Consider the following 22366-nt stretch of genomic DNA (forward strand, 5'->3'; position numbering starts at 1 on the left):
TTAGGTGTGCACACTGAGAGATGAGCCAATTTACTGCACATGTTGACTCACAAGGATACATTTACATAGTGTCTATTCTGTGTGTGTGTGTGTGTGTGTGTGTGTGTGTGTTCATATGTATCCCGTTGTAGGCTTCCATGCATGATTGGATGCATAGGCCTATTTGTGATTTTACATGTTTGTGTATGTGCCAGGCTAATGTGTATAAGCATGTGTGTCTAGTCGTGTAAGCTTACATACTTGTGTATGTGTGTGAGAACATATTTGTGCATGTATATCTGCATCTCAGTATCTTTTTGTGTAAATGTAGATGTTTTTTTTTTTCCCCTCATGCCGGCATTAGACTAAAGTGAGCTTGTTGTTTAGTCTGTGTATTGTATTGGTTCTGCTGCTCAATGCTGCCATCTGGCTTTGGCCACAGCACCACCACAGACATCCTAGGGGAGCTATCTGTGCTAGTCAGCGTCTGGTTTTAACAACTGTTTTGGGATCAGTTGTCCAGTGGGCTGGTGCTAACTCACCCTATTATGAGCAGGATGATAAAACTGACCTTGAAGCAGTTTATGGGGCCAGGATAATGGAAACCACTGATAGAAAGCCCATGAAACTCCACTCAGCTTTCAGTGACAAAAGAAAATAATAGTTTAACCACTTAACATTATTTTGAAGTGAATGTAAAAATTTATGAGCAGACACACTGCGTGTTGCTGCTCAACTAGCAATGACGAATGAAGAAATTTACTGATTAACCTGTGAAGTCGCTTCATTGGATTACAGATGTTTAAACAAAATCAAGAATTACAGATTTAATAAAAATTAGCTTCAAGTTTTAGTTCATAAACGAAAAAAAGCGTTACAGTAAAATCTCAATGCAGAGTGAAATGAAAACTGTGAAAATTAAACATTCCTCAGAGGGTCAGCGCTGGCATATACTGTGCAGGTTAAGACCAATGCTTGCATATAAAACCAGTGGAGGTGGAACACAATTAGGTCAGATTGAGGCCAGACCATTTGTATGGGTCACAGTAAAAGCGTTCATATGTATGCAGGCTTATAGGCCCCGTGGGAGCATTGGGCTGACCTTGTCCCATACTCTGATCTATGTCCTCATCTCCCCCTATGTCCTCTCTCCTCATTCCTCCCTCTGTCTCTCCTCTTTCCTCCCACACTTCCTTTTTTTATCACCACATTTCTCTCCTTTCAAACACCCCCTCTTTTTTCTTTTTTTTTTTTACTGTTTTCAATTAGTTTCTCTTCCTTCTCACCCTGTTTGGTTTCACCCTTCTTATGATCACAGTCTTTCCTATCAAACACTTTTTTTTATTCACATCCTTATTTCTCTCTTTTACTCATTTTAAGTCCTCCTTTTTTTCTATCCATTCCCCATTTTCTTTATCCCCTCGCCTCCCTTTTTCCATATCAACAGCCAGTCTGATAAATAATGCATCACAGTACATTAAAAACATTAGTAGGGTTCTCTTGGCTGTCAAAGAGAGGGAGGAGACGAGAAGGAAAGGGTGAAGGTCCGAGCATTAATTGCGTTTGCATCATGACATTGTGTCCTCTCGCTCAAAGGCTTTGCCTTTGGTGAATCATCTGAATGCTGGCCGATTCATTAATATGATGACTGTATCAGCAAACTCAAAAGAAAAGATTTAATGACATTTAACAAAACACTGATGCTGCATCACACAGAACCTTGACCTTTCCCTCCTCCCCTTTCATCCTCCTTTTTCTCCATCTTCTCCTCTCCTCTCGAACCTCCCTTCCTTCCCTCCATTACTCCTGGCAGCGTGGCGATTGGCATTATTAAAAATTGATTGGCGGCGAGCGTTTAGCAGGGTGGCGAGGCGGAGAGGAAAGGTTTGACAGGCAGGAGTGAAATGAAAGGAGGGCCTCAGCGGACACACTGTGGAAAGGTCTCACTGGGGGACAGACAGTGTGTGTGTGTGTGTGTGTGTGTGTGTTTGGGGGGGGGGTTGCACTTGTATGTACAAGCTTGTGTGTGAGGCTAAGAGGAAATTGTGCAAGAACATTTTGTAGTTAGGCTTAAGAGTTTGAAAATCCATACATACTATATTCCTACTATGTGTACATGGTATGTGTTTGCTGTATGTCTGTGTGTGTGTGTGTGTGTGTGTGCGTGTGTGTGTGTGTGTGTGTACATCCACAACAATATATACACAAAGTCCACTTAAATCACATCATGATAGCACATGAGCATCCAGAGGCAGACACAGAGATGAAACACAGTCACAGTAGCTCTGCTGCTGAGTTACCTCTCTACCATCCTCCTGCCATCCCTCTTTCTATCATTCCCTTCACCCCTTTGCCTATCCCCCTTTCCAACCCTTCTTTCCCCTTTCATCTCAGATCAAACAATATTTCCAACCAATATTCCCAACCAGCTATCCCCCCAGTGGCTGTAAGTGCTACAGCTTTGGAGATTTTCAATACACTTTACCAGCAATTTGGCTGAGTGAACCTAAAAAAAGTTATTTTTGGGAAGGGAGGAGTAAAAGCATGTGCCGTTACATGATGCTAACCGGTTTCTTTGTCTCTTGTTTTCTTCTTTTTTTCTCTTCTTTCTCTATTATTTGTCTGGCTTTCCTCTCTTCGCTTCTCTTTCTCTGTGTAACAGATGAACAGACCTATCCAAGTGAAGCCAGCAGACAGTGAGAGTCGAGGAGGTACTGTATTCTCTTCCTTCCTTTCCTCCCCCCCTTCTTCCTTGCTACCTTCCTCTTTCTCCCTTTGTTCTAGCCCTACAAACATACTGCCTGTGCGTATCAGCCTCACCATTATCTGTCCCATTACACGATGCCCTGTACCCCGACGCAGGCTGACAGTGCGGCCTGGCCGGACCCTCCAGTATTCAGAACACATTATGTAAACAGCGTTCTTCCTCGCCAGCGTTGGCCAGCATGGCCTCTAGCTCCTTTCTTGGAGTTTCATCATATGCACTGATGCATGCACATGCACGGACATACACACTAACACGCGTGTCTTGTCATGCTTGGGGGGAAAACAGGTCACTTCTTTTTGTCACACACCTTTAATAACATTCTCCGCAACTTAGCAAATCCTATTTGACTAATGTCATAAGTTCGTACCAACCGAACATGCCGCCAATTCAAACGACAAATGAAAGTAGATGTCTAGTCTGGTATTTTGTGTGCGTCGCGCTGTATTGACAGCTGCGACAGCTTAAAGCACATCTTCTATGTCTAGACATGTAGTGACCTGCTCCTGACATCAATCAATGGACTGTACAAGAGAAGATTGATGCAGTTTGACCGTTTTTGGCCGGAGTCTTTCAAAGTTTGTAGTTTTTAATATAATTGGCACCAGAGCATTTCTTCAGCCACAAGACAGAGGGAGAGAAGGAGGCAAAAAAAAAAGAAGAGCATGCAAGGACTTGAAGGTTGATAAGCAGAAGCAGAAGGGCTGAGAAAGAGGTTATAGCCCGTAAAGAAAAAAAACTGAAAACGGAAAGGAAGAGAGATTGTGCGACATCCTCTTCTATTTAGTTTGGTGGCTCTCTGAGTATGATTGATGGAGTGGGAGGGAAGAGAGGTGAGCACTGAGCGTGAGGAAGCAAAGTGAGGGCAATGCAGGACGTCCATACCTTTGTCTGTTTTTGGGTCTGTCTGCCTCTGTAGATACTGTTTGTCCTCAGCCCACTTCTACCCACCTCATCTATTCTCCACACTCCTATTTTTGCAAGATTATTTGTATCTATTTCTTTGTCTGTCTCTATCCCTTAGATTTTCTTTGTAATTCAACGTTAGACATTGTACTGTCATTTCTAATAGCAGTGGTTGAAAAAGTATTCAGATTCTTTACTTAAAGGTCACATATTATACTCCTTTTCAATAAGTTAATATGGGTCTCTGAGGTCCCCAAAACATGTCTTTGAGGTTTCTTTGCTGAAAATACCGCTGAGATTATGCATTCTAGCATGTCTCTATACCCCTCTGTTTCAGTCCTGTTCTCCATGGGCTGTTTCTGCGTCTATGCAAATGAGCCGCTGCTCCCCACGCCCCACTCAGGAACTGTGTGTGACTTTCCAGCCGCGATACAATGTGAGATTATATGACTGCAACACTGTTAACAGTATTCATATTCATACTGCAACTGCAACGGAGCTGCAGTAGCTTCACTAATACTTGTATTACAGTAATGCTAAGTGTATCTGTGGACCAGAATGGACATATTAGCCTCGGCTTGACATTACAAACACTTTACATACTGTAGCAGGCCACTACAGCTTTATGGACTGAGCAAGTAGCTGCTGGGTGCTAATCCAAGTTACACAACGTTGCCAAGCAAAGGAATTCCTGTGGTTTGAACATTTCTTTTTCACATGTGTATCATTACCTTCATGGCATGTCTATCATCTGTACATTTACATAACGTTACAGCAGCAAAACATAACACCTAATGTGTAACAACAAAGCTAGCTGGGCTAGCACTGGAGTATAAAGTTCCACAAAAAGCAACATGACAAAACAGTTACCACTATCCAACCTGCTACTGTTGTTATCTAGTTGGCTTCAAATGAGGCTTAACGATCACACACTTTCTCTTGACTGTCACTCAACAGTAGTCCAACATTGCTAGCCATATTAGCCATGCAACATGCTAACACCAAGTTCAGCAGGCTAACCTGCTAAATAAACAGTAAAACATGGCAAAACTTGCAGCTTCCAAGTTTGAGGCCGGGTCACGGACAGCCAGTATCAATCTATCACAAACACATACAGTACACTGTTGTGTACTGTTTTCCAGTCGTTGTAGGGACACTTCCATCAAAAATATAGTAAGTCCAACAGGTGTTCACTTCCTCAGATGATGGGAGGACATAAAGACTGTTGTGTTGGTTCTTGAAGCAAACAACAAAACTTTGATTCAATTCAAAATTTGATTCAGTAGGTTTCAGTGGTTGGGGACTGTCAGCCTGCTGGGGGGAGGTCTATGTTAAACAGATCCCTTTATGATGTCATAAAGAGAGCCAAAACACACATTTACTGAAAGATGGAGCAGGAGAAGAGAGGATGTTCTTTTCTCATAGTTTGGGGGTCTGTAGACACACCGTGGATATATATTTATGCTGAAAAGGCATGAAAAAGTGAATTTTGCATAATAGGTGACCTTTAATCAGCAAAATGTAGTATCAAAGTAAAAGTACTTGTTCTGCAGATAAATGTCCCTGTGAGTGATATTTCATTATATATTAGACTCCTAATACTGATGCATCAATAAAAGCAGCATTTTACTGTCGTAGCTGGCCGAGGTCGCTCTACTTTTAAATGTTTTATATACAGTTAGGCACTTAAGTCCAGTGGATTCCAACATTAATAGTTGGCTCCCTTCTGTGGGTCACAAAATAAATCTGACGGGTCGTGAAATGATTAAAGAATTTGGAAATAAGAAAAAAATCAATCAAATATCAGTTTTGCTCTACTGTGAATTTGGATAATTTCACCTCTTTGGGCCTTGAACATTCATTTGAATAAAACCATCTGATAAGTTTAGGGAGGAAATCTCTCTTTGGTGTAACTGCTAACATCTCATAGACATCTGAAACATTACAAAAGGGGCTCCAACTAGGCACTGCTTTTTGTAAGGAGTTGGAGCCACTGGTTTAATCTTTTTTATAAGTTTATATGTTTTTTTTAATGTAAATTCTTGATCTGAAAAGCAACTAGTAACTAATGTCAAATAAATGTAATGGAGTCAAAAGTACAATATTTCCATATGAAATGCAGAAGAGTATTTGTATAAAGTAGCATACAATGGAAATACTCAAGTAACACACAATGACCCCAAACTTGTACTTAAGTACAGCACTTGAGTAAATATACTTCATTACTTTCCACCACTGACTGATTCATAATGTTAAGGACAAAGGAACAGTTAAAAGGTGCAATTGATAAAGCCGTAAAGAAAACAAACATACTATAAGTGCAGCAAAAATAAGTAATGAGATGAGATACAAATACGTTTTATGATTCCTTGGTAATACTTGGTAACACTCCTGCCCTAGAGTGAAATCAGGGAGAGTCATTGTCATATGCTGTCTGTGTGTTTTAGAGAGCTTTGCATCGTTGTTGAGACTCTAAGTCTTCTTGGTGTATATTGATTTGCTCTCTAGCTGAATATGAGTGTGTGAATATAAGTGTGTGTGCATGTGTGTGTGAGTGTTTGTTAACAGTCCTTTCCCAAAGAAAGATGTAATGTTTATTGGTGTCTTCCCTGGGGAACTGTAGGCTTTGGCCACCAATGAGGTGTGTACTGTCTGTGTGTGTGAGAAGGTGGGGCGGCAAACATTTCAAGATTTGTGCGTGAATGCGTTCGTTCGTGCGTGCGTGCGTGTGTGTATGGGTATGTGTGTGTCCTCTACCCCTGATGTGCGCTCCACTCTTGTAAACACCCCCCCTCCACCCACACCCCCACTCCCCGGTGCAAGGCCAGAGCGCAGATTAGTCTTGTTGACTCGGCAAGGACACCCTGTCAGGCACAGGCAGTGGGGAACGGACCCTAAGCACGCAGGCACACACACACACACACACACACACACACACACACACACACACCTACACACACGTTAATTTGCAGAGCGTATTCAGAGGCAATTGCACCGAGGCTCATTAATTTCCCAACATATACATCCATTTCCACAAAGCTCCGATTCTGCGTAACGTAAAAACAGACTGCCTTGCACACCGACACATCTGCTACTGTTGTGCCCTAACACGCTTTCACCGTCTGCCTCACGATTTCCCTCAAACACTTATTTTGTGACTCAATCACAGTGTCATGTGCTGACACTAATGAACCAATCCTGGACCTCAGTCTGCCTATATTTTATTAATGCCAATACATGTATAATTTTTATCTGATTATATCATCCTCTGATTCATTTTGAGAGCAAAAAAAAGTTTGTTTGAAGAAACTTTTGAAAAAGATATTTAGTTTAGGCTTATGTGCTGCTTTCAGAGACTTTTCAGTAAATGTTCTTAAATTATTCCCCCAAGATAGAAAAAGACAGTCGTTGCCATGTGCAAAATAGTGGTTGCTATGTGTTTATAAATGAGAACCAACAAATATTATAAATTGGTGCCATATGTCTGGATGTTTTTCCTGATTTAACCCGGTCCAGAAAGCTGCACAAAAATGTGTACCATGCCTTCAGTGTAACAACAGGTTATCCTCTCCTCCAACCTCACATTTATGTAGCTGTTTACTGGATTCAGCATAACCTTAACCTTGCGTATTACTTGTTATTTTTTTGCAATATATTTATTCGTTTCACAGTGCAACTTGCTGTCTCATTATTGTGGAACAGGCACTGGCATCCTGTCTGTGATGCACATTTAATCATACTAACAAAATGTGTGGCTTTATGTAAATGTAGCCCCCTGGAAAGACTTTCTGTGGCCTTACCTGAGACTTCAGTTACAGTTTAATCATGTCTTGACCTGAGGAAAGGCACACTGTCACATCTGTCTTATTTAATACCTGTGACAGGCACAATTCCTTACATACAGGTAGGAGTTTTAAATGATTGATGTGTAATAATTGGCTGATGGTGTGACAAGCCAGACCCATGGATTGGCACACAAGCTGATGTTAGTTTACATTAGATATCATATCTCACATTATATCTTATATCATACTTAGTATGTTCTATGAAAATAAATGTGTCTTTAACATTTACAATGCCTAAAGTTAAGTGGAGAGATAATTTTGTTCATCTTCCATGTTTAGAAATACTTAAAGGTAGAGTCAGTGATTCTGGAGAAAGATTGTTCAGTACACTTTTTGTCAAATTCAGCAAATATCTTCTCACAGTCTGCTAGTTGTCCGTTCTGTGTGTGAGCTGAAAAAAAATCTGGTGTTCATAAATGGGAAACAAATAAAAGTGGCTGAGACCGAGCAACACGACACTACACCAGCCAATCAGCAACAGGGGGCATTCATGCTCATGCACAAGACAGGGGAAAGTCATCAGAGCAGCTGTCTGTGTGAGGACATGACAGTCTGCCATCTCCAGCACCCACTGAATGGTAGGCAGGCAGCTGTTTAAACCACATATAAATATCCTGCTGTTTATGTGTTTTCAACTTATTAACCATATTAATAAATCAATAAATACAAACACTGTCGATTTCTTCCCGTGGAGCCAACTTGCAGACTATTTTGGTTCAGTAAATTTCTGCTGTCAGTCAGCCTGGTGAAGGCAGTTTGTCCAGCCGCTGTCCTCTCAGCTCTCCAGGAGCTGCAGCTGACAGACGGCTGCTTCTATGGACAGAGACACTGAACGCAGGTCGAGTGAGAAGTGGGGAGGCTGCAGAGAGGCGGAGAGTGTGGATGGACTCTTGTGCTCACATGAGACTAATTTTTTTTACTGCTTTTGATAACGTGTGAGAGGAACAGAAATTACTCTACAGCTGATTTCTCTTTTGGACGTTGCCATGGCAATACGCGTCCATGAATTTGGGGGGGCGGAACTTCTGAAGGGGCGCGAAGAGAGGGGTGTATTTGTTTGGGTGTTTAGTTCAAATATCAACAATCTCTCTCCAGAATAATTGACGCTACCTTTAATTATAGCTATACTACACTTCTAGTATGACATGTTGTAGACTCTCAAATCCAACCAACTCAAGTGTATTTTGCACGGGGTAAAAAGCACCGCCACCACACAAACCATTCAGTCCCATCTGGTGGTACTTCCAATTTGGCTCGGCACTCCACCTAACTAATTCGGCAGTGTTCACGTAGTGGGTAATCCAGTGAGGGATCAGGTCCTTAACACTGCGCTAGCGACTAGCTAGTCAGGATATCTGTGTGGAGTATAGCGAGATTTGGGTTGGAATAGCGTAAACTTAATGTCCACTGATAAGCTTGTTGCTGTTGGAGAAATAGAAGCAGCTGGTGACTTCATGTGTATGTGAGGAGCCATGTGGCTAGCTACAGCGTTTCCAAGCCAACAGTGGTGTTAGCAGTGACAAAGACAGCAGTGCAGGGAGCTCTGGCTAGTATAAATTGGGAGAAATACAAAACACATAACGCTGTGCACAAAGATTGGTGGGTTGGTGAAAGTACAGGTGTGTCTGGCTGCCATAAACAAATGAGCAGGACTATTAACATCTATTCATTCTCTGGTTCATGTGTGCACTTTGGCACAAAAAGCATTATACTTGTTAACAGTACAGCAGGAAAGAGTTGCCTAAAACAGAAAGAAGATTGCTTCACGTTGATTGGTTTTGGCATCATCACAGGCACAGTTCAGACAGTATGGAGCAAGATGCTACACACAATCACAACACCGACTCACTACTGTCAAGAAGACTAGTTTCATATTAGCCTCTTATCAAAAATGTTAAGACAAACGGGTTGAAAGCTAATTGTAAATAATTAGCCAGTAAAAATATTTTTGTCACTAACTATGCACTAACACACATTTATTGCAGACACAGGCCAAGCAAGCACTATTAAATACAATATGAAGGCGCACCATGATGTTACCATCAGGCAACTTTGCCATGCTGTACTATGATGATCTGTGACCCATGCAGGCATCATGCCACTTGTGTGTTCCTATAAGCACAGAGACTGCACAGAAAATGATTTTGTTTTTCTCAGTCCTAGGTAAAAATTCCCTACAAATTTGTAATGGAAACACAGCTCATTAGATAAGAAATTCCAAATCAAATATTCAAAAACTGCTCTCTAACGCAGACTTGTGAAAACATCCTCTGGGATACAGTAACTCAGTTTAAACTACACATTGTACTACAGACATTGTTTAGCAAGCACCATCTAATAATGAAATGAGCGAGGACTGCATCATTAGTGCCACTAGATTTAACAAATTTTACATGTATGGGTGTACATGTATTGTTATGGTTATTCTGTTGTTATAATTGCTATGCAATCATTACTTTATATAGGGATCAAGTGACTATGTGTTAACAGTTAACAGTCCCACTGTACACTATCTGGTCAGCACCAAACAGCAGAGAGAAGAAGTGAGTGACTAGCATGTGAACATAATGAAGCATTTAGCAGCTAAACAGTTTTCTGAGGAGACCAAAACAGAGCTTAAAGGAGAGTGAATGTTGGACTTGCATTCATTATATGTCTAGCCGGATCAACTTTATAAGGTTATAATATGTCAAATATGTATGCGATGTTCAGTTTGTTGGTGAGTGACCAAAAAGGGAAAAAAAATCTGATGAGTGCTGCTTTGCTGAGATCTAAAGATGTGATTGTAACATGAATAAATGGGTGAATAACATGTCATCTTGCATAATTTGCATTAAGAGATTTGTTGCATTTCATGATATAACAAAACTTCTCACTGCTGAACATAAATACTGCTATTTCAGGGAACAAAGCGTGTATATCAAAAGGCATCTCTGATCCTCTGATGGTGACCTATTCCTTTTCCTTTTAGAAGACAGAAAGCTTTTTGTGGGCATGCTCAACAAGCAACAGTCAGAAGATGACGTGCGGCGCCTTTTCGAGTCCTTCGGCAGCATCGAGGAATGCACCATCCTCAGAGGTCCCGATGGAAACAGCAAAGGTGAGTTTATAGCTGTTTGTGACTTTGAGCCAGCAGAGTTTTTCACAGGCTACTGCACAAAAATGATTTGGCCTTTCAAAGTTGGTGACTTTGCAAAGTTCTCCTTAACCACTCCATGTTGAGTGGAGTCAAAGGGGGTTATTTCACAATCATCAGATGAGTGGTTACATAAGAATATTGTAGATTCTGTAAATTTCAACAGTAAATGCCATCGTAAAGCTTTGTCCACAGGGATGAGAGATATAAACCACCGACTCTTTACAGATGAACCCTATTAACCTTATGAGTCAACCTACATCACTCTGATAAAGAGAAAAAAACTTAAGTCAACCTCCTTATTAACCACTGGGCTTCATGTCATGCCAGAAAAATGTCCTTTCAAAATGTAGTCAGAGTGCTACACAAGTTCACTGCATGAAGTTCATCAGCGAGCTTAGCAGCCAATCAATGTGGCCCGATGATAACTAAGCCTGATGATTACAGTGGGCTTGATCATTCTGATTCCTCCGTGAAGCTCCATTAACAAGGCCTCATCAGCCAGCTTACTCGGCTAAGTGGGCTTTAGCTCAATAATTACTGGGAACTTGATCATTCAAATTCATCAACGGGGCTTGTCAATAGTAAGCGACACCAGAATGCTGTGGCATTTTAAGCCCCATCAGAGGATCCCAAAGTTGTTAATGGTGTCAGAGTAGCATGTTTAACTCGCTTATTGAGCGTCAATCAACACCGATCCAACCTTCCTCAGCAAAGAGGGCTTTGTTTACTACATGTTTGTGGCTGTAATGCTGTACAAAGTTTATCCTGTGTGGAAAAAAAAAAAACATGTTACTTGTCTTGTGACTGGCAATCATTTCCTGTAATACTGTGATATTCGTTGCAGAAAACTTTCTCCTTTTAGTTCTCCACTGTCTCTTTTCCCCCTTACTCATTTTCTCCTCTTACTCTTCTTAGGCTGTGCTTTTGTAAAATACTCTTCTCATGCTGAAGCTCAGGCAGCCATCAGTGCACTACACGGCAGCCAGACAATGCCTGTGAGTAACTGTGTGTGTGAGCATGTGGATTTATGTGAGAGAGGTGAGTCACATAGAGAGATGAGTCACATAGCACTTAATTACCTTCTAAAAAGTTATACTTTATTAATCCCAGTGAGGAAATTTGTCCTCTGCCTTTCACCCATCAGGGGCAAACTACAGCTTTGAGGCTGTTGGCTTTGCAGGATATACGGGAGGGGTGGGAGAAAATCAGAGCACATGTAGGAAACTCTACACAGAGATTTTAGTCAGTCTTAGTGTGATTCAAATGCAGGACCTTGTTGCTAAAAGTTGCCAGTGCTAACTACTCAGCCTCTTCTTTGTCTTGTCTTTGTCTTCTTTTGGTCAGAGAAATTAGGCAAATGCAGTGTTTATATCATTTTAAGTGTGTGCAAGTCCAAACAGAAGCTTATGTCATGTGTCCATCGGTAGACACTAACATGTATTGCCTGGCACTTGTGTGTTTTTATATGTGTGTGGGTGGATGGGTGGGTGCACAGGGTGCCTCATCCAGTCTGGTGGTGAAGTTCGCAGACACGGATAAGGAGCGCACCATCCGCCGCATGCAGCAGATGGCTGGTCAGATGGGCATCTTCAACCCTATGGCCCTGCAGTTTGGAGCCTATGGAGCCTACGCTCAGGCAAGACACCCTGCAAAATGTCTTTTTTATCCACAGTTATTTATTCAATGAACCACGGAGATTAAATGGAGTGCTCAAGCCTAACTCACACATGAATTTGGAAAAACAAAAAAGATGATCAGTCTCCAATAATAATCTCTACTGGATAAAGATGTGATGTGAAATGTCTGTATTCATGTTAACGTGAAACAATTTACTGTACATAATTTAGTACGAATGAGGTGCACATTTTGTACAATTCAATACTCTGAACTTACTGACTTATACTATAAGTATACGATAGGTTCACATTTTTTTAAGTTTGTCCTAAAACAATAGTCAGGTTCATATGAACATGGAGACATTGCACCAGTTCATACTGGCCATAAAGAGATCTCTTCCTAACATGGTGCCAATGGAAATACTTGTTACGAGGGATGGAGCAGGTGAACCCATGTGCAGACACTCAATGGCGAGGAGACACAGATATGATAGAAATAAGGTATTTATTGTAAAGGCTGGGGAAAGGAAATGCAGACCTGGGGAAGCTTGGGCTGGAAGCTGGGAAACTGAGGCTGAGGCTTTGGCTTGGGAGTCACTCGGAAGGGAGAACAGGATGCAGGAAAGACGGGCGGAGTCGCTCTGGAGGGCGACCAGGAGGTAGGACAGATGGACAGAGTCGATCTGGATGTCGACCAGACGGCTTGAGTGCAGGAAAAGAGACCGGCGACTGGAGTACAGGACTGGAGTCCAGCGGCTGGGAGACAGACAGGTAAGCCGGTATAGCACAGGGACAGGAGACTGCTGCATCTCGGCAGGAACATGGGACTGCTTTAGCTCAACAAGAACAGGGGACTGCTGCAGCTCAGGAACAAGCTGGGTGTTGGCAGGGGCGGCTGACGGCTCAGGAACAGGAACAGGCCAAGCATCGGTGGGGCGGCCGACGGCTCGGGAACAGGCTGGGCAGCAGAGACTCTGTGGCGCTCAGGGAGACACAGGATCATGACAATACTAGGGGACAAAATCCACAGTCCTTGTTTGTTCTGTTCAAAAATACATTCCAAAGTTTATCTGAAATAAATATAAGGCTTCAGTAGTCTGAGTTAATCAAATCATGTGGGTATTTTCTTTGTGTTTGTCTTTTGAGTAAAGATTTCCCTTTTTGTGCTTCCCCAGTGTTTCCATGCTGTGCTGCAGTGGAAGGATAATAACACAAAGATGGAATTTGATAACTAAAAAGATTGTAACTTTGAAGATATTCACTTGATTTGTTGAACTCAGACTACTGAAGCCTCATTTTAACTTCAGTTACATTTCAGACTGTGTTTTTGCACAGTATGAGGACTGTGGGTTTTTGCCCCACATCATTAGGAAGGGATCTCTTTATGGCCAGTATGAGTAAATACCGTATGTACATCTGGGCACTTGAAAAATTGTGAACATGTCCTTTAACTTAATAACCTCTAATTCTTTTTCCTGTTTCCTTTTATTAATCTTCATCGTCCTTATAATTGCAATCTCCTCTACTCTGTAGGTGCAGCAGCAGGCGGCGTTGATGGCGTCCGTAGGCCAGGGGGGCTACCTCAGTCCAATGGCAGCCTTTGCTGCTGCCCAGATGCAGCACATGGCCACCATCAATGGCCTCCCGGGAGCACCACTGACTCCCACGTCAGGTAACAGTGGTAAAAGATCAAAGATTAAAGTACCATAGTGGGTTTTCATGTGTTTTACTCTCCCAATGAAATGGCAACTATTACACTGCACATGAATTAAATTCAATCGATGCATCCTAAACCTAAACTATGTTGTAGAACAGACGTTGTTCTGTTCATTTGTGCTGCTTCACTGCCTCACTTGAACGACAAGCTAACATTACTGTAAGGCAGTTGCATTTTATAAATCAGCAAAACTTTTATCCATTATTTTTCCATCTACTGTGTCAAACACTAACTGTTTTCTCACATTACTTCTCAAAATATTTGGTGTCATTATCTGTTGAGCTCATCTCACAATATGAGCCTAGTTTACAGATAAGGCAAAAGGGTATATAGGTCAGAGAGACAGTACACTTATAAGTTCCACCTAATGCAGAACAAGGTGCAACCTGTTGCACTTATGCACTGAGAATTTTCAATTTGAACAGATCAATGTTTTAAATTAAAATATTTAGTTTTTGATATGTTTAAACAGTAGTCCAAATTTTGAATAAAAAGTAGCAGTCCTATTAATTACAAGAAGCTTTTTATCCGTCCGTTTTATCTGATATTTCTCTGTCAAATTTAGAGATGTCAACATAACATAATGTGCATCTACATCAGAAAATAGTCCCTGAAGAAAATATTTTTTTTACATACTGGATTAAAATGTCTATGGCTTCTAAAATTCTAAACTCTAACCTGTAAAAAAATCTAATCTAAAAAAAACTTTGAGATGTTTTTAAAAATAGTGGTAGTAGCAATGTAAAATATAATAAACAAAATACAGTATTTTCCTTTTCGACCTCAGTGTTTCAAGGCAGAATCGAGGAACACAGTGCAGTGGATTTAAATGGACATATTTTCACACAGAATCTCTACTAGATGTTTCTTCGTAGACAAGTTGAAGGGGTGCAAATGAACATAACACAATGTGGCAATCATCTGAGAAAACATGAAACATAATCAACAGAGTATTCATTATTCTCACACAATATGTCTGAGATTAGCATCTAATGGTTGTTGTGTCACAACAAGGGCCATACTGGGACAAGAAATCAGCCTTGACATTTAGTGTCTTCACCGGCCTCTCTGACATTTGCAGAGTTACTAGGTGGCAAGTCAAAGCAAAACTTCTCCATAATGCCTTTGGGGGTAAAAATTACAGTGTTTTGCTCACTGTTTCTCTCTGTCTCCCCTTCCTCCCTCCCTGCTCACCTGTCCTGTGGCTGCAGGTGGCAGCACTCCTCCAGGCATCAGCGCCCCCACAGTGACCAGCATCCCTTCCCCCATTAGTGTAAATGGTTTTACCGGCATGCCGCCCCCCCAGGCAAACGGACAGCCCCCTGCAGAGGCTGTCTTCACCAACGGGATACACCATTACCCTGGTAAGTCTGATAAATTCAGGGGCACGTATGCAAACACACACACAACCAAACTCTCAGCGGTACAGAAAAATATCAAGCAACATATGCAGTATGCATTATAAATACACTGTTATGTTAAGCCATCAGTATAAAGCTTGAATCCTTAAAGACACACTCTGCAGTAAACACATTCATTGTAACAGGAGAGTGTGCATGCTGCCGGCTTACAGGCGTGAATAGCCTTGAAGCATGTTCAGGAGGCCGGGGCCAGACAAACGTAGCCCAAAGACAGTGAGCATGTCGACGAGATGAGTGTTTGGCAAAGGTGCTTAAGGGCTGCTGGAGCCTAAGTATGCGCTTGTGTCATGAGCCGTGGCTAGTACCTCATTGGTTTTTGTCTGTGAAGAGGTGGAAGAAAAATGTTTTTCTTTTTTTTCCCCCTTTTATACTCTTGTCTCCCCAGTGTTGCAGGAGGTGGTTTTTAGGGAGGACTCGGAGAAAAACGGCTTGGGCGTGGCTCCGCGGAGTTGTTTTGGGGTTCAGGGTGGCTGCTTCCTCTCTTCTCTTTCTGAAGGTAGCACTCCCATCCTCTTCCCCGAACCCCCTCCCACACCCCCCCACCCCCCCACCCCCACTCTCCCTCATCCCACTTCTCCCCCTTTATTCTGGCTGGCTGAACCATTTTTCAGTGTTGATGTTAGTCCCCGGTGTGTTCAGTATTTCTTTTGGTTTTTAGTGATAGTGGGGTTATCACTGTGTGTGTGTGTGTATGTGTGTGTGTGTATGTGTGTGTATGTGTGTATTTTCTCAGTAGTGTACTTAATGTGCATGTGTACAGAAGGGTATGGGTTATAAAGTGTGGCGCGGCATCTGTGGTAGTTACTAGTGTGTTTAAAGTGCAGGAAGAATTATTTTTTTACATGTTATTTTAAAGTAATTTATTATCTCCTACATGTGAAGTGACAGCAACAGGTGCATCCAGTACAGTCTTGTGAGTGTGTATTGTAATTGTCCTGTTTTACATGTTTAACTATAGTCAGGGAAATAAATGTATTTCTTATTTTATATAATTATGTTTCATAGGATGTGTGTATAATAGGTACAAGCTGTTTTCCATTCCTGTGGTGACAGTGGAGCCGTGTGTTGTATTTGTGTTTGAACTGTGGTCTTTCAAAGTTACTTCTCTGCTTTTTCTGGGGGAAAAATGAGCTACTTTTGAAATGCTTTGGAAGGAACATTAAGTAAAAAGCCCAGCAAGAGAGAGAGATTCAGAATTCAGTTACTCACACAATGAAAGCGAAGCGAGTTGACACGGCACTGTTCGGCTCTCTAACCTTTCTGCTTTTCTTCTCCTGTCTGTTCTTCTCTCCGTCGCCTCTCATTTCCTTCCCTCCTCCCTCTCATCCTTGTTATATATTACTCTCATCTTCCTCCGTGCCCTCTCCTCCCCTCCATCTACACTCTCTCTCCGTCTCTCTCCTGTTCTGTCTGTCTCATTTCTCTGTCTCTCCCCCCCTCCCCCCAACACACACACACACACACACACCTCCATCCATCCATGCTCCACTCCACCTCCTTCTTCTTCTTTTTGTGTCTCTTTTGGAGCAGCTCAAAGTCCCACTGCAGCTGATCCTCTCCAGCAGGCTTATACAGGAGTCCAGCAGTATGCAGGTCTGTCTGTCACTCTCACAGCAGCACTGATCTGTGTGTGCGTTCGTGCATCTGTGAGGAATTATGCATGCGTGTGTGTCAGAGACAGAGAGAGAGAAAGATAAAGATTTGTCTTTGTTTGAATTTGAATTTTGATCATGTAACATTAAGTGTTGCTGTCGTACTACATCAATTTATTCTCCCTGCTGTTTTGTGTGTGCAACATGTAGACTCTATTGTCTGTTATCTGATCGATTGCCTGCTGTGCCCCTGCATATATCACATTGTTTGTATGTATCCATTGTGTGTGTGTGTGTGTGTGTGTGTGTGTGTGTGTGTGCGTGTCTGTGCGGCCCTAGTGATGACTGTTATCTGATCCACCGTGTGTGTTTGTGTGTGTGTCTCAGCAGCCTACCCCGCTGCATATGGCCAGATCAGCCAAGCCTTCCCCCACCCTCCACCCATCATCCCACAGCAGCAACGAGAAGGTAACACACACTCACACATACACATGCAGCACACCGTTCACCAATCAAAAGCACACATTTTACACATTTCAGGCACTTACTAAAGACAATCATACATTAATCAAACATTTAAATCTTCTCTGTTCATCCTTTGTCTAGTTGCCAATGCAGTCTTGGAATAAAAATATCCAATCCATTCACAGTCCTCACTCTGTTTTCAGGAGCGATTTAACCTCTTGCCAGTGAGCACTTTTAAAAGCAAAACATTCTGTATACTCACACTAACACAATATAATATATCATCCTGGACTAATTAGAGAAGTCTGACTAGCTTGAACTCTAATTTTTCATCTTTTAAAACTGTCTAAAAGAGAGTTATTTAAGACAGATTGTGAAGCAAAGACTTAAAAAAGGATAATTAGAGTGTCAGGTTATGATGCAGTGGCTAGCTGGCTGTGGGGTAACTAACTTTACTACCACTACTATACAGCCGTAAACCTACTCATGAACCCAATGACCTCCAGGCTTGGGACATTCATGCTTGGGACTTTACTGCCCTCTTGTGGAAAACAAACAAAATAGTGCAAATCATTCAACAGCCATGGCATCCCACAGTTTACCATTTAACATTTAGTGGTCATTTGTAGGATACATGACTGCTGTGAATACTGAACCTATGACGTCTCCATTACAGCAGAACGCTGTCAAACCATCCGATCAACCAAAATTACATTCATTTAATGAGACAAACTGCTCTGCACTTGTCTGTTTTTGCAACTGATGATCATAAACTTGATTTCACTTGGCCTAATATTCAGAAAATGTATTTTGGACATATTTTAAAGGTGCAGTGTGTAGAATTTAGTGGCATCTAGTGGGACAGACTTGTCAGAAATGGAATATAATAATATTAATTTTATATTAATAAGTATGTTTTAATTAGTGTATAATCATCTGAAAATAAGAATTGTTGTGTTTTCCTTACATTAGAATGAGCTCTTTATATCTACATAGGGAGCAGGTCCCCTTCCATGGAGACCACCATGTTGCACCACCATGTTTCTACAGTAGCCCACAGGGCCTTTCACGTTTTTCGCGGCCACTGTGGGTTCTCCTACATGCTTGGAAGGGGAGGGGGGGGGGGGGGGTAATCAACCTCATCGCTAGTTGCCACTGAATCCTACACACTGCACCTTTAAAGTCTCTGAAAACTTGGCTTCAAATCCTAAGTAATTTTCTTCAGTATTAAGAAGTCATGACTAAATAAGCAACACTCAAGTTTAAAGTGAGGGAAAAAAAACATCCTTAGATATTATTTATTAAGAATTTAATACTCAAAAACTGACTCAGCTAAGTTCATCAGGACTGTGTGGATGTGGTTTGATCAGATTTAATTGACAGTCGCCTGGAAATGCAATCAAACTGCTTCACAACTTTCATCACATTTAGATGCAAATGTTGCTAAATGCTGTTTGGTGCATGAAAGTATGTGACATCATGTTTTTTCCAGCTATTCAAAATCAGTGAGAAGAACAGAAAAAAAAACGCAAATACAGAAATCTCTCATGTGAAATAGCTGAAACTTTAGCAAAAAAATGGGTATTCATGTTCATTTGTAGTAAGAAGCTGCTTGATAAAATAAGTATTCACTGAGATACTAGTATCTAGTATCCTCCTTACTTTTTTTCTCTACACCTTCAGGTGTCTTGCTGTTTTGCATTTTCTTGCTGTCACCTCTGAGTCCCCTCCTATCGTGGTCTACCTTTTTTCATTCTTACCCCCACCTTCCTCTCTCTCCTTGTCTCTCTTTCTCTGACCTTTTCCCCTTATCTCTGTTTTTCTCTCCCCCTGTCTGTCTCTCTCTCTCTGTCTCTCTCTCTGTTTCCGTGTGCAGGACCAGAGGGTTGCAACCTGTTCATCTACCACCTCCCTCAGGAGTTTGGGGATGGAGAGCTGATGCAGATGTTCCTGCCTTTCGGTAATGTCATCTCCTCCAAAGTGTTTGTGGATCGGGCGACAAACCAAAGTAAATGCTTTGGTGGGTAAAAATGAACAAAACCAAAAGATTATTGATTATTTATTGATTATTCTTTTTTACTAATCACCTTCTTTACTGCAGTCAACACCCCTCCCTAACCTCTCAACACCCCTCCCTTAAACCAAATGAAAACAAAACAGTGAGGATTTGTCTACAGTTGTGCAAAAGCAGGTTGTCACTAAAAAGAATGAATGGGTAATGAGTGTGTCTGGATTTTCTTTTAATCATTGAAGCTGTTTTCTCTTGAAGCTCTGACAAAGTTCTAATTTTGATAAATATTTCAATGACATATAATTGATAAAGCATTTAGATCACAAGCCAAAGTCATCCAGATGAAGATAATTTGTGGTTCCATTGCCATTGTGCTTTTTGTGACATAAAATACAAATGCTGGTAATCGTCTATGGCAGGTGACTCTTAGTCTCTACCTCTGTCTATAACTCACTGTAAGCAAAAGCAGTACAGTGGGCTCCAGCATGTAAAGATAGAGAACTGCTGTCTCACTTTGTGCCACTGACAGCACAGTTTAGCAGAACGTATAATTATGTGGCAAATTATAAATGGATTGTGAAGAATATTTAATGGAGAGTCCGTCAGGTGCAACCCATTTGCAGTAGTAGCGTTTGCTCATTAATACAACACAAAATTAATGTTGTATTATTCATGTTGCAATTTTGAGATGCAGGATTTAATTTGTGATTTGATGCTTTTTCACTTAAAAGTGGAAGTTAAAAAGTGAAACGCAAAAAAATAGCACAACTGTGCTGATGTTTTGGTTTTTAAATCCCATCACCGAGTTCATATTGTGATTTTGCTTGCATGCCACTCTCTGTTATTATTGTGATCCTATTGTTGTTGTTGTCATATACAGACATACATGGATGTTATATAAGTTATATTAATGCTTATGATATATTGCATTATGTGGAGAAGTATTTGATGCTAATTGTTCTTTGTTTTATGTATAAATGAAATGATTGAATTCCAATTAAGGTTTATAACTGTAATCACACGTAAAAAAAAAAAACCCTGCTTCATCTTAATTAACTTCATCCTCATTATCCATTCTTTTGTGACCCCAAACTCTCCTCGCGTCTTCATCTAACCACATCCCTCGCTCTCTCTCTTCGCCCCTTCCCCCAGGGTTTGTGAGCTTCGATAACCCAGGTAGTGCCCAGGCTGCTATCCAGTCAATGAACGGCTTCCAGATCGGCATGAAAAGACTCAAGGTGCAGCTGAAGAGGCCAAAAGACGCCAACCGCCCCTACTAGCCCCCGCCCCAGCCAGCCGCTGCCATCCTGGCGGCCGGGGCAGCCGTCGCACACAGGGAAAGACAGGTCAGACGTCGAGCTTAATTCATCCGGAAACATTTGTTGTCACTTCAGTGTGATAGGTGATTACCTGAACCTGTGCATACACAGCCGATGCATATCATATTGAGAAACGCTCAAATGGCAAGTCCATTTACGGAGGTGCCTGATGTGGTTTCAGTAACCTTTTATAAATGTTATAAAACATTTACAAATGCCTGATAACTAGCTGATCATCTGAAAATTGCCTGCAAAGAATAGTGATGAGGTTTTAACCCTTTGCTGATGGTTCAAGGAGGCATTTGTAGATATTAATTCCACAATTGTCCTTATGGCTCATTACTGTTTAAGATTGTAATGTCCTATCAACCCACTTGTTATCAGTTATCTCACTGGCAGCTACTGTACACATGTATAAGTGAAAAACCTGATATATACTGGGACAAAAAAGTTTGAATATGTAACTGATATTAAAATGTTACTTTACTGTGTGTTCTACAATATACCTGCCTTGTAATCATTTTAATTTAAACAAAGCTGTGCAGTATTTACTTACATGTAGCCTCCTCTGTTTTGTAGAACAGCTTTACAGTAAGTGACCCTGTATGTTACGCTATAGGTAAACGATAATTGGTAAATGGTTCAGCATGTTGCACAGGGAAGGAATTGCTTCCGAGGGAGAGGCATTTATTACCCCTCAGGCGGGTAATTGTGCCGTTCCTCTTTGTCTCCTCCCTTCATCTGTGTGATGGAGAGTTTAGGCTGTGTCGTTCATTCACCACTGATGACTTCATTCAAGGGCAACTTATCACCCACTCACAAACTAACTGAACCATACCAGACAGTGTCTCGAGGCAAATCACTGCAGGAAGAATAGCGCAATCTCATATGAATGTGTCACAAAAATATGTGGCTCCATTCCTTTTGATATATCAAAACATTTTTATACAGAACATTAGAGAAAACCTCTTTTTGGTTTGCTTTTTATGTGAGATACAGAGTTGGAATTTCAATTGATAAACAAGCATAGTGTCACTTTTGCATTTGCATTCTTAGTTTTGCTATTAGTATATCCAGATAATGCACTATCAGTGTACAGATGACTTCATATTCAGACAGCAGGCTGGACTGCTACCTAACTTCTAATGACACAAGAGAGTTAAGATGTTTTGATTAAAAGTCCTTCATTATTACAAAAGAGAATTGAGAAAGAAGTTTGTTTAAAACACTGCCACTGCCAAGAGATAAATTAACTCGCTGTAGGATGAGCGCTGATTTGTTTTCTCAGCAAAATTATCTTTGTTTATTCATAACAGAACTTAGAGTCTTTGTGCTGGCTAAGATGCTTTGGAGAGGCAGGTGTCCTGTAAATATGCTGCTATGCTCCATCTGCATGTAAATACAACTAATATCCACAGTAAAGAAGAACAAAATGGGAATTACTGTATATTATGGTAGTGCAAAAGTGTTGAGAAATTCATAAAAGCATCATTAGTAATGATAAGTTTCTCTTTGAATCATCTTATAGAGATAAATAAACGAATTAACACACAAAAAACATATAACTTGAGCAAATAAGTGTTGGATACTTA

At 41.2% G+C, this 22366-nt stretch overlaps 2 protein-coding genes across 4 annotated transcripts in view; one reads left to right on the forward strand and one right to left on the reverse strand.

Moving 5' to 3' along the window:
- The window catches only part of LOC122980418, a 31753-nt gene extending 14749 nt beyond the window's left edge, over nt 1–17004 (reverse strand). Inside the window, exons 1-2 of one of the 3 annotated variants that reach the window (XM_044348404.1) lie at nt 16856–17004; nt 12788–13223 (exon numbers count right to left, since the gene is read on the reverse strand). In XM_044348404.1, the coding sequence (XP_044204339.1) occupies nt 12788–13223; nt 16856–16861 (442 nt within the window). In that variant the 5' untranslated portion in view covers nt 16862–17004. Of the gene's footprint in view, nt 1–12276; nt 13809–16855 lie in introns of those variants that run through there. The other 2 variants (XM_044348402.1, XM_044348403.1) reach the window with 2 other exon arrangements.
- The window catches only part of celf4 (CUGBP, Elav-like family member 4), an 87672-nt gene that overhangs the window by 64258 nt on the left and 1048 nt on the right, over nt 1–22366 (forward strand). Inside the window, exons 3-13 of the mRNA XM_044348405.1 lie at nt 2642–2690; nt 10466–10594; nt 11549–11628; nt 12129–12269; nt 13783–13921; nt 15178–15330; nt 15773–15883; nt 16918–16980; nt 17367–17447; nt 19321–19464; nt 20608–20801. Of these exons, the coding sequence (XP_044204340.1) occupies nt 2642–2690; nt 10466–10594; nt 11549–11628; nt 12129–12269; nt 13783–13921; nt 15178–15330; nt 15773–15883; nt 16918–16980; nt 17367–17447; nt 19321–19464; nt 20608–20735 (1218 nt within the window). The 3' untranslated portion in view covers nt 20736–20801. The remainder of the gene's footprint in view (nt 1–2641; nt 2691–10465; nt 10595–11548; nt 11629–12128; nt 12270–13782; nt 13922–15177; nt 15331–15772; nt 15884–16917; nt 16981–17366; nt 17448–19320; nt 19465–20607; nt 20802–22366) is intronic.

The sequence above is a fragment of the Thunnus albacares genome, chromosome 4, assembly GCF_914725855.1.
Source record: "Thunnus albacares chromosome 4, fThuAlb1.1, whole genome shotgun sequence".
Classification (NCBI taxonomy): domain Eukaryota; kingdom Metazoa; phylum Chordata; class Actinopteri; order Scombriformes; family Scombridae; genus Thunnus; species Thunnus albacares.